Raw genomic sequence first — 12,178 nt, forward strand, 5'->3', positions numbered from 1 at the left:
CCGAGGTACCACTGTAATTTTTGCCTCTGGAAGACTCTTCTTAGTTGAATTTGTACTCCCTTTTCTCTCTCTTTTTATCTGCTTGACTTGCAGCCCATTTCATGGAGTGGTAAAATAATCAGGCCAATTTGGGGGGGGGGCAGAGTATATTGATTAGCCTGGCAGTGTGTCTGTTGGGCAGACTTGCTCTGGGCTTCCCCTTGTTGCCAAACGCTTCTGCCTACTGCCATAGAGACTCTTTCCTGCCCTGCAGGCTTTGTAGAGAGATTGCAATCATCCCAAACTAGTTTGTCAGGCAGCCCTTTGCCTAACCTGCTCTCCCCTCGGGGCTTTTTCTCCCACCTGCTGGAGACTGGTTGTCTTAAGTAACCAGCCTGTTTGCAGAACTCCTAGTTCCCACAGTTTCTTGGGGGCAATGCTTCCTTTTTCCTTCCTGTAGCTCTGTGTTTCTCGGCCTGGTGCCCTTCAGGTGCTGCTGAACTCTGGCTCCCACCAGTTCCAGCTGCCCAATGGAAGGCACATCAGGTTGGCGAAGGCTGCCATTAACCCATCACAGATGGCAACAGGTTTTCTGGATGAGTCTTCATCTTAATGCAGACTTGCAAATAATCCCATGAAACCTGCCTAGGCACGCCAGTTCCGAATCTTTTAAGGGTTGCAGCCCAGCAGATGACCACTTACCAAGGTTGCTGCAGGACGGTGGCCTATCTGCATGGGGGCTTGGTCTAGATGGCCTTTGAGGAGCCTTCCAACTCAACGATCCTACTTCTCAGGGGCAATTGGTGGCAGTCAGGCCATACGTCATGTCTCAGCTAGAGGGGTTCTCCTGAGAGAAAGACCACGCAGGCTAGGACAGGTGCCGCCTGGGGGTGAGGAGCTGGGATCCTCTGACGAGGCCCATGAGGGACCACCCCATCCAGGATGGGTTTGGCTTCTGACATCAAGACCAAATGGGTCCCAAGCCAGAGGGAAGGTGGAAACCCGCCCCATCTGGAGAAATGCCCAGTCCGTTTTGGTCGCTAGCTTGGACCCTGACTGTGGACTGTTCTGCCTCTTGCCTGACCTTTAGTTTTGGACTCTGAACTTGGGCTGGTCCTGGATGCTACTTTGGCTGCCACCCTATTGGTGTTGCTGCTGGCAAGTCTCCCTGCTGGCTCAGGAGCCCAGTGGGAACAGGAGACTGTGCATCCTGGGGTGGTAGGTGGAGTCACACAGCCTTGTGGGACTTGGGTCACCTCTGCATCACACACTTAAAGCATGCAGCTTCCCCCCAAAGGATCCTGGGAACTGTGGTTGACCCCTCACACCACCTATAACAAGCTACAGTTCCCAGGATTACTGGGTGGGGTTGTGACAGGTAGCCATGTGCTTTAAGTGTGGTGTGTAGAGGCAGGGGAAGCTGAGAGCTTTGCTAAAGGAGCTGGGTGTGTACAGATTTGCATCATGAGCAGGTAACAGGATTTCCCCACAGGCTCTCTTTGATGCCAGATGTACCATCCCTCCTCGAAGTGTGCAAGATGCAGGGGTGTATCGCAAGGCTGCATCGTTCCCCTCCTCCTCCACCTCCAGGTTCTTTATTCTGCTTAAGGAGATTTAAGGGCTAAGCTGGCGTGGGGTTTTTATAGCTCCAGGTTTAATGTCAGAGCAGGGCTTAAGCAGTCTGGCACCCAGAAGGACCAGTGACGGTCCTTGCCAAGTGTTTTGAGACCCTTTTTGGGGAAAGCTGAAGACCTCTGCAGCAGCTTCCACTACTTCCTTTGAAATGCTGCACAAGCAAGGTTTTTGTAGCGCTTCTGGTGCTCCCCTCCTTGTGGTTAGAACAGCAGCTTGTGCTGGGCTTTGGGGCCGAGCGTGTGGAAGCTCTGACCCTCCAGGGGTTTCTGCCCGCCCTGGTCAGTGTGGCCAGTGGTCAGGGAGGGTGGGAGCTGTATTTCATCTGTTTGGCAGTGGAATGGGCTATCTCAGAAGGTTTCCAAGCACTGCCCAGAGTAGGGCTGGGCAGTGTTGGGTTTTCAACATCATGGCGATAAACCACACTGTTGAAAAAAGCTGCATTGGCCCCAGCCGGTGAGGTGCCGGGTGAAACTGCTGCAGCCCTCACCATGGGAGCTGAGGCGCTTTCACCTCAGCCCCTCGCAGCCTTTTCCAGCCTGGTGCCTCTCCCACCATTCCTGCCCTCTGAGCTGAAGGCAGCTGGGGTCCAACGGCCCATGCAAGGTCACCGCTCTCCCAGCTCCTTCCTTACTGCGCTCTGGCTGGCATAATGGCTGCCAAAACCAGAGTAGCTCCCTATTCTGCAAATAAAAAAATACTTTGATACTATACTGTACTGCAGAGGTTTTCAACCTTTTTGAGTCCATGGCTCCCTTGACCAACTACATCCTTTCTGCGGCATGCTGTGGGATCAGCACCCCTGACCATCATTCAAGCCCAGGAGCCCAGTTAGGTCACCCTTTGCCGGCAGAGCTGGCAGCCTCTCACCCTTTTTCAAACAATCCTCCCTTGTGGAGGGTTCCCTCAGCCTCCTCTCCTCTCCTTGGGAGTCCTCCAGGTAGCCGCTGCTGCCATCCCTGGTCTCTGAGCCGCCCCCCTCTCCCCCAAAGAGAGGCCTCCTAATGTAAACTTGCTAATGATGGGGCTTGCCTCCTTCAAACTTTCCCCTTCTCCTTCCACAGAGGAAGGCAAGGAGGAGATCGTGAAGGTGACTTTTGAAGAGCTGAGGCAGCAGGTCGCTCTCTTCGCAGCAGCCATGAGGAAGATGGGTGTGCAAACAGGAGACAGAGTTGTCGGTGAGTCAGCCTCCCTTTTCAAATGCCCATCCTCTAGGTAAACAGAGACTGGGTACTTGGGATGCTAAGCCGCAGGCCCCCCTGATTTTGTGCATACATTCATATGAAGGAACCTTTTATGCCTTGTGTTTATCTTGGGATAAAGTGAAATCTTGGAGCCCTGGCTCTTGGAGGGCTCCCAGACTTCCAGCTCCAGAGGGGAAAAGAGTGAAACCAGCAAGGAGCAGTGATGCAGCATCTGCAGCTCTCTAGATGTTTAACGAACTCCAACTCCCATCAGCCCCAGCCGGTGTGGGCAGTGCTTGGGGGCTGATGGGAGTTGTGGTCCAGCAATATCTGCAGGACCACCAGTTCCCCATCCCTGCAATAGAGGAAGATAGTGGTGCTTTGACAAATCACGCTCTTTCGCTGCCTGCCATGTTCTTTGCATCAGAACCTGACCCCTCTTGACAAGCCAGGGACCATACAAATCTGTCTGCACTTCCAAAATTTGTCATCATGAAACATGACTGATGACTGGGTTACAAAGATCAACTAAAAGTCTTGCTGACTCTTACTTGCATCTTATGCAATTCTCAGAATAGGCACCCTTTCTCCCCTGCCCCACTCCCTCCTTTTTTGAAGTGTTGAAACTAAAACAATTACAGTTGCATTTGTTTATTATCCTATACAGCAGGGCCCACGAGATGCAATTGGACTCCCAAATCCCATTTGCCCCAGTCAGCATGCCTAGTGGACTGCGGATTATGGGATTGTAGTGCAGCAACATGTGGAGGACCACATATCCCCTTTCTTTGCTGTATAGTATACAAATAACAGCCTCAGCCTCTGTGTGCCAAACCTTATGTAGCCAAAACAGCACCATCCACATGCAGCAGAGAGGTATCAGCAAAGTTGGATGAACACCTAAGTTTGCAGAAGAAACCCCAAAATAGCCCTTTGGCAGAGCTCAAAGCATCAAAGTAGCCTCTTACAGATGTGCCTCTGCCTACCTGGTGTCCTCCAGATGTTTGTTTGGGTTATCTAAGAAATTAATATGCCTCTTAATTACAACCATCTCCAAGCGGTATACAGAAGATGCAATGCAGAAAAGGGCAAAAATCTGTTAAAACTATAAAATGAGATTTCAGTTAGAATGTCTGCTGGATTTTTAAAAAAATCTTCAGTAGGTGCTGGAATTTCAACAGGGAGGGGAAGCTGTCTGAGGTCAACTGGAAGAGAGTTCCAAAAAATTGATTTGATTTGATTTTGATTTATTACATTTATTTTCATTCAAATGAATCCGAAAGTGGCTTACAAACAATAAAAAATAATAACAAGCTAGAACATCACAAATACAGCATAAATCATATAGAATAATTAACAAATCATCCATGAAACAATTACTCTGTTAACAAAGCAATGACTAAAAAATAAGTGAAACAGCAGAATTAAAGCAAATCATATTATCTAATTAACAAATCAAGGCAGTGTTTATAATCCATTAAAAAATATTAACAAAATAGCAGCCAAAAATTAAACTAAGTGTTGTTAAGTTCATACACGCATTCTCCACACCCTCATGACTCATAATGACCCACTCAGTTCAGCTCATTAAAATACAGCTCATTAAAACTGGACACGCAGCATTGAATGCATGGTTCCAGTGGATTTGAGCCTTGCATCTGAGCCATGGGGGACCACTGACAGTGGCTCCCGTGAAGACTAGGTGATCGTGTAGGGATAGATGGCATCAGGCCATCCTGGACCCAAGTTACAAAGGGTTTTGTAAACTAATACCAGAACCTGGGACCTGACTCCAAGCAGCATATGAACACCAGGGAAGGCGGAGGTTGCGTCACCATCTTGTCCCTTGTTCTCCCTGGGGTGCCTGTTGCAAAAGCCAGCTTAAATGTCCTCTGTCGTGTGAGGCAACATGGCTTTTGATGCCCCAGTGCTGCAAGCATTTCTGCTGTTACCTGCCTCCCTCGCAACACTTCTTGAGCAATGCAGGTGGGTGAAAAGGAGCGCAGTTGCACAGTGCTCTCTGATTGCGCAGAAAAGGTTTTGCAACTTGTCTCCTCCTCCTTCTTAAGACACATTATTTTTAATTCCAAATATTACAGAAAGAAAAAAGAAACTGTTTTGGGTCACATCAACAATGACCTGTCAATCCATGGGTAGGCAAACTAAGGCCCGGGGGCCGGATGCGGCCCAATCGCCTTCTCAGTCCGGCCTGCGGATGGTCCAGGAATCTGCGTGTTTTTACATGAGTAGAATGTGTCCTTTTATTTAAAATGCATCTCTGGGTTATTTGTGGGGCATAGGAATTCGTTCATCCCCCCCAAAAAAAATATAGTTTGGCCCCCCACAAGGTCTGAGGGACAGTGGACCGGCCTCCTGCTGAAAAAGTTTGCTGACCCCTGATCCAATCCAATTGGATTGAATCGAATCATACAGAGACCATGTGTCCAAATAAATATCAAAGCACCATTGAGAAATGGATGGTGGGTGTTTATCCCTCTAATCTTGAAGTATAAGTATCTTGGCAGGCATAAGTGCTCTCAGGATCCACTTTTGTTGTCCTCTGACCAAGCTCTAAACTTGGTCCTGATTTGGGGTGGGAGGTGGGCTGAATGACTTGGGACCCTTTCAGTCTGCACCCCCAGGTCAAGTTTATTAATCATTCAGATTCACAACTGGGGTGGGGTTACATTGTTTTGCCTAGTGCCTTTCGTGGGGAGGGGGCCCTAGATCTGGAATGCAAAGTACTGGACCTCCAGCAATCTTGCCAATTACCTTAACACACAGAAATCTCCATACAGAAATTCATAACTTAAATGCAAGTAACCTGCCTGAAACGTTGGTTTGCATTTTTACCACTACAGTAGTTGGATTAGTGTCCAAGTTGTGTTAACATTTTAGTACTCTGCATAGCTTTTTCTATCACGTTTCTTGTTCAGTTGACCCTGTTCCAGATGACTGGAAAGCTCCACCCAAATAGTTTAGAAACCTTCAAATTCAATGAGCCATTCACCCAAATACCTTTTTGGGGGGTCTATATCATTACCATGCCTTAATTCACCATAAGGTGTGCTTTTAAACAGTATTCAGAAAACGCCTCCAGCTGTCTTCTCAAACTTGCTTTTGTTTGGGACAGATGTACAGTGCCGTTTGCATATAGTAAAACAGAAATACCGTATTGGCCCGAGTATAAGTCACACCTGAATGTAAGCCACACCTTTAAAATTGGAGGGGGGGGAAAGAACCCCCCTGAATATAAGCTGCTCAATTCCTCGCTGCTCCTGACAGCGTACTGGGGGGGGGGGGACACGCTGCGCAGCCGGCGGCCTTTCCCCTTCCTTCCTTTCTCCCCTCCCGGCCTTGGGGGAGAGGATGGGGGACTATGCACAGGGCTGGCGCCACTTTGCCGCACTCCTGGCGCTGTTTGCCCCACGCTCCTGGCTGCATACCATAAGGTCGCGAATATAATCCGCACTTTAACTTTTCACAGTCAGAATTTGGGGGGGGGAAATGAGGCTTATATTCAGACCAATACGGTAGCTTTTTTGGGAAATGGTAAGTTGGAGATGTTATCTTGACAACATCATTGTGTAACCTCTTTTATGGGATGGCACAGAATCCATAAGATACCCATCTTATTGCACCTTTGGTCAGGTTTTGATGAGTACACCTTTTATGAGAAGAGGAGGTCTTTTCTCTTGCATGGGAAACTGCATCAAATGCTGCCTTAAATGCTGTCAACCGCAAGCGATTCCAGACCATTGCTATTTTGGGGTGGGATTCTGTCACATACTGGCAAATTCAGGCTGCACAATTATAGTTGACTGGGAGGTCTTCAGCAGCAACCCCCCCCCCCCAATATGGAGGAATGCATTTGGAAGCATGGGGTGACACTTGCTCTGATGCAACGTTGTTTAACCTTCCTGGAAACTAAGAAGAGTGGCTGTTTCTTAAATAGCCCGAGGGTCATGGCTGAGTGGCAGAGAACCTGCTTTGCCGAATGTCCCCAGTGCTTTCTCCAGCAGCATCTCTAGGTAGGGCTGGGAGAGAACCCAGCCTGAAACCTTGGACAGCCACTGCCAGTCTGTGTAGGCATTGCTAAGCTACAGGGACATTTTTGTTCTGAATTGGTATAAAGCAACATCTTGCATCTGATTTCCCTGGTAAAGATGGACATTCAACAAACAGGTTGTCCAGAAGTGTACTCAGTGTGGTCTAGGGCCAGCAACTGGGGTTGGCACCATCGGGCGCTGGGTGGGGCCTGATCCCTCAGCAAGGGGCATCCTCCTGGCCCCCAGAGCCTCTTGCCCTGCTGCTTACTGGCCCAGAGGGAGAGAGGGCCAGGAATGACTGGGGCTGAGCCAAAGTAACATCAGACTCCACTTCCCTGCGTGTTGGTGGGGTGGCAGGGAGTAGGAGGAGAGGGGCCCACAGGAGCTTGGCAGGCAGGAAGTCCCAGGTGTTTTTTGTGGCGTGAAATATTATTTTATCAATATTTTATTTCTCAACCCCACCTCTAAAAACCCTTTTAGAGTACCATTTGAGCATGAAAAGAGCACGAGTTGTTATCAGCAGCTTACACAGATGTTGACAATCATCATTCAGGATTTGCTTTGTATGCATCCTCTCCACATGGTATATGGGACGCTGGTGGCTGTGTAGTGTCAAACCTACCCCTTCTGCAACATCTGCATCAAGCGTTCAGGGGCACCGTTTCAAAGACCTCGCCCATTCAGCCGTGTGCACAATTTTCCAAACTCTTGAGGCCACTTCCAACCTGTATTGCTGAAGCTGTGCAGTTGTGGGCCTGACAAGACACACTAAGAAGCAGGCGCTGGAAAGGAGATTCTCGTGCCTGCTAGCTCCACTTCCTCCCCAATGAGGCTAATTCCCCAGATTATAGAAGTGTTTAAATGTACCTTGGGGCCTGAAAGAACATGTTTTGTTGCACATTTACCCCTTAAGCACAACACATACCCTCACTGAATGCATCCTGTTCCTGCTCTAGGCAGCAATTTTGCCAATGCCAGCAATCTCACAAAAGGAAGTCCTGCAAATGAATTCACTGTGCAACTGGTTTGGAGATTGAACTTTAAACTGGAAGTGCAGGAAATGGTACTTTCCCATTTTCTCCCCCGCTAGCCTGCTTCTCTTCCAGATGAGGCTTTTTTGAGGAGGGTCCTGCAAACTCGTCTGGCCCCTGTAATTCCCCCAGTCTGCCCTGGGGATTAGCTGGGAGAAAGAAAAGGTGTAATTTAGACATAGGTGTGATGTCAACACATCTAGGATGTAGATAGGGGTGTGACCTAATTCGTCTCCTGCTGTGAGGTGGGGCCCATAGGTCAGAGGCAGAAGGCCCCAATCCTGTCTCCAGGTAAGGCTGCAAGACTCTCTCCTGCCTGAAGCCCTGGATAGCTGCTTCCAGTTAGTGTAGTGAATATGGAACTGGATGGAGCCCTGGTCTGACTTGGTTAAGGCAGTGTGGGCTGTTCCCCTGCACAGGGCATAACAACAACAACAACAACATTAACATTTATAAAGGTACCGACTGGAAAGTTCCCTTAAAAAGCAACTGTACCAAAAGGAATTACTGTGAAAATAAGAAATATTGGCGCGCACACACCCACCCCCAATTTTGTCCTCACTCAGGGTGTTGAATTACTTGGTGTAAGACAGCTTTCTACTTTCCACCTAATTCAACTAACCCAAAAATGGAATTATGAACTGACTTACAAAACTGCACAAATTTGCCCACAACCCTCACTTCCTTCTAAAACCAATATATTTGTTGGTTTATTATCACCGCCTCTTGGCCTAACCTACCTCACAGGGTTGTTGTGTGGGGAGTGGGAGAACCATGGACACTGCCTTAAGCTCCTTAGAGAAAAAGGTGGGATATAAATGGAAAATAACTAAAAACTATGTTATTTATTAAATTTGTATCCTGCCCTCTTCCCAAAGGACTCTGGGGCGGTAAATGCATCTGTGAGCAATACAGTACCATTAAAAATAAAGTAAAATAAACATATTTAAAACAATTTTAGGTACCCAAGACCATTTAAGAACAATTAAACAGAGTAAACCATAACAACTTTAAAACCACATGTAACCAAATCATGGGTCTGGATAGACCCTCTGAAACAGAAATTTTCAACAGGCATCTATAACAGTACAGGGATGATTCCTGCCTAATTTCAATAGGCAGGGAGTTCCAGAGCTCAGGGTCTGCCGCGTTAAAGAAATGACTCCTTGCAAAAAGTGAGATAAGCAACCTGTCACCTTGGCAAAAGTGAAAGTTCCTCAGATGGAGGTGGTAGAACAGGCACATAAGAGGTGATCCCGGGAGTAAACTGGCCCTAAGTTATTAGGTAAAGGTAAAGGGACCCCTGACCATTAGGTCCAGTCGTGGCCGACTCTGGGGTTGCGGCGCTCATCTCGCTTTACTGGCCGAGGGAGCCAGCGTACAGCTTCCGGGTCATGTGGCCAGCATGACTAAGCCGCTTCTGGCAAACCAGAGCAGCGCACGGAAACGGCGTTTACCTTCCCGCCAGAGCGATACCTATTTATCTACTTGCACTTTGACGTGCTTTCGAACTGCTAGGTTGGCAGGAGCAGGGACCGAGCAACGGGAGCTCACCCCGTCACGGGGATTCAAACCGCCGACCTGATCGGCAAGTCCTAGGCTCTGTGATTTAACCCACAGCACCACCCGCATCCCTCCTAAGTCATTAAGGGCTTTATATATCCATAGCAACACCTTCAACTTGGCCAGGTAGCATATTTTGCAGCTATTTATACACGCAATATTAAAGCGACTGAAATTACAACAATAAAATGAAACTTAATGGTGCAGCTCAGAAATGAATGACTGGAAAACAAGCATCCTTTGCTAAATTCCCTCAATATTGTCCACACTGACTGGCAGCCACTCTCCAGGGTTTTGGATGGAAGGACATTCCCAGCCCTTCTTGGAGATACCAGGGATTGAACCTGGAACCTTCTGCATGTAAAGCAGATGATCTGTCTTTCATCTGTGGCCTTTTTTGCATGCTATGCTGTTTGAGGTGCAGTGATAGGCTGTGGAAGGAGGGGAGGAGGAGAGGAAAAGCTTGGGATCTGCGCCTCTTGGGCCAACCTGCCTCTTGCTTGACAAACATTGGCCAAGATCCCTTGCTGGAGCTCTGGGTTTCACACGCCACCTTGGCTCCCTCCTGCCCACCGGCTGCACGTGGGGGAATCTGATTCACCAAGTTGGAGAAATGACAGGAAGTGTTCTAGCACGATGGGCTTCTTGGAATGGGGGCTTGCTTGCCGTCATGCCACCTGGGCGCAGGCTTCCTCCAGTGTTGTAACCACTGCAATTCCTAAACCTCTCCTAGGCTACTTGCCCAACGGCATCCATGCGGTAGAAGCAATGTTGGCCGCAGCGAGCATTGGCGCCATCTGGAGCGCAACGTCGCCGGACTTTGGCATCAACGTAAGTAACTCCTTGCAGCTCTTGTTCCGAGGAACCGTCGCCCCTTCCGGGATGCTGCTCCCGGGGAAAGGCAGCTGGTGCTGTCGTGACCAGCTTTTAGGTGCCAGTCTGAGACATTTTTATTTTGCCAAACTTTTGGTGCTTAAATCAGCCTCTGCTGTACTGCTCACCCATAAGAGTGCTGAGGGCAGGTCTTTTATTTTTAATTTGCCTCTTAGTTAATTTTGTTTGCTTGTATTTTAACTTGAGGTTAGGTCACTTTGAGACTTTTATTTCTGCATAAAGCGACCAGCACATACAGTGAATAACAGAGGGTGATCATCGTCATCTTCTGTTCCCAACCGCACTCTGCTACACTGGTTCAAAAGTGATGAATTTGTTGTTTTCTTTTATTTTAAAATAAAGGCCTTTGCGGATGATTTGATAATCATTGCAGAAAATCCAGAAGAAAGTATACAAAAAATATTAGAAAAAATGTTGAATTTGGGAAAGTGGCAGGATTTAAAATAAATAAAAATAAAAGCAATATGTTAGCCAAAAACATGTATTTACAAGAAAAAAAAAGAATTACAAATAAATTCAGGATTAACGATAGAAAATAAGGTTAAATATCTGGGAATCTGGCTAACAAACAAAAACAGTAATTTTTTCAATGACAATTATTCAAAAATTTGGAAATAAATTAAAAAGTAGTTGGAAATTTGGGACAGGTTGAAATTATCATTGCACGGTAGAATCTCAGCAGTAAAGATGAATGTACTTTGCAAGATGATGTTCTTATTTAAAATGATACTGGTGATTGGGATGCTTTAAAAGCTGGCAAAAAACCTATCAAGATTAATTTGGCAATATAAAAAACGGAGAATTAAACACAAACTACTAATAGATAGTAAAAACAGAGGGGGAATGGCATTACCTGATTTGAAATTGTGCAGTGGTACCTCAGGTTACATATGCTTCAGGTTACAGACTCCGCTAACCCAGAAATAGTACCTCGGGTTAAGAACTTTGCTTCAGGATGAGAACAGAAATCGTACAGCAGCGGGAGGCCCCATTAGCTAAAGTGGTGCTTCATGTTAAGAACAGTTTCAGGTTAATAATGGACCTCCAGAACGAATTATGTTCTTAACCCGAGGTACCATGTATTATGATTCAGCCTGTCTAAATTGGTTAAAGGAACGGATAACATTGGAAAATGCTGGCCTATTGGATTTAGAAGGTTTTGACAATTGTTATGGGTGGCATGCATAGTTGGGTTATCAAAAGGTGAAAGTCAATAGAGGCTTCCTTATCCATATTATAAGGAAACCTTTAAAGTGTGGGAAAGATACAAAGATTTAGTAAAACCTAAAACCCTTTGGTGGCTATCGCCTTTGAAGGCCTTAGCAGTCAAGAGGAAAAATATGGAAACAACCTGGGCTATGTATAAAGACCTGTTAGAAGAAAAAGGTAATAAATTGAAACTGAAAGATTATGAGGAGCTGAAAGATTATGACAGGATGGATTCAATACCATCAACTAAATGAAATATTCAGATTAGATAAAAAAGAGGTTTTGCAAAAGAAAAGTCAATGATAGATAAAAGAATTAATACAGAATAAGAGGAAAGTAATTTCTAAAATGTATGGATTCCTCTTGGAATGGAAGGTCAAAGATGAACAAATAAAAGAGGTAATGATCAAGTGGGCAATGGATTTTGGGGAAATTATTCAATTATTGGCATGGGAAAGGTTATGGAACAAAGGTTGGAAATTCAGTGCTTTAAAAGAAAATCTTTTAAAGATGTTTTTCAGATGCTGTATAACACCTAGTAAGATATCCAAAATGTACAAAGCAAGCTCTAAAATGTGTTGGAGGTGTAATCAGGTGGAGGGGTCCTGCAAAAAAATTAAGAGCTTCTGGGATATGG

At 46.6% G+C, this 12,178-nt stretch overlaps 1 protein-coding gene across 1 annotated transcript in view; it reads left to right on the forward strand.

The window, feature by feature from the left end:
- Positions 1 to 12,178, forward strand: part of AACS (acetoacetyl-CoA synthetase) — a 49,541-nt gene that overhangs the window by 9,770 nt on the left and 27,593 nt on the right. The window contains exons 4-5 of the mRNA XM_080986597.1: positions 2,676 to 2,789; positions 10,172 to 10,269. Of these exons, the coding sequence (XP_080842723.1) occupies positions 2,676 to 2,789; positions 10,172 to 10,269 (212 nt within the window). The remainder of the gene's footprint in view (positions 1 to 2,675; positions 2,790 to 10,171; positions 10,270 to 12,178) is intronic.

The sequence above is a fragment of the Podarcis pityusensis genome, assembly GCF_964106645.2.
Source record: "Podarcis pityusensis genome assembly, chromosome: 16".
Taxonomy (NCBI): domain Eukaryota; kingdom Metazoa; phylum Chordata; class Lepidosauria; order Squamata; family Lacertidae; genus Podarcis; species Podarcis pityusensis.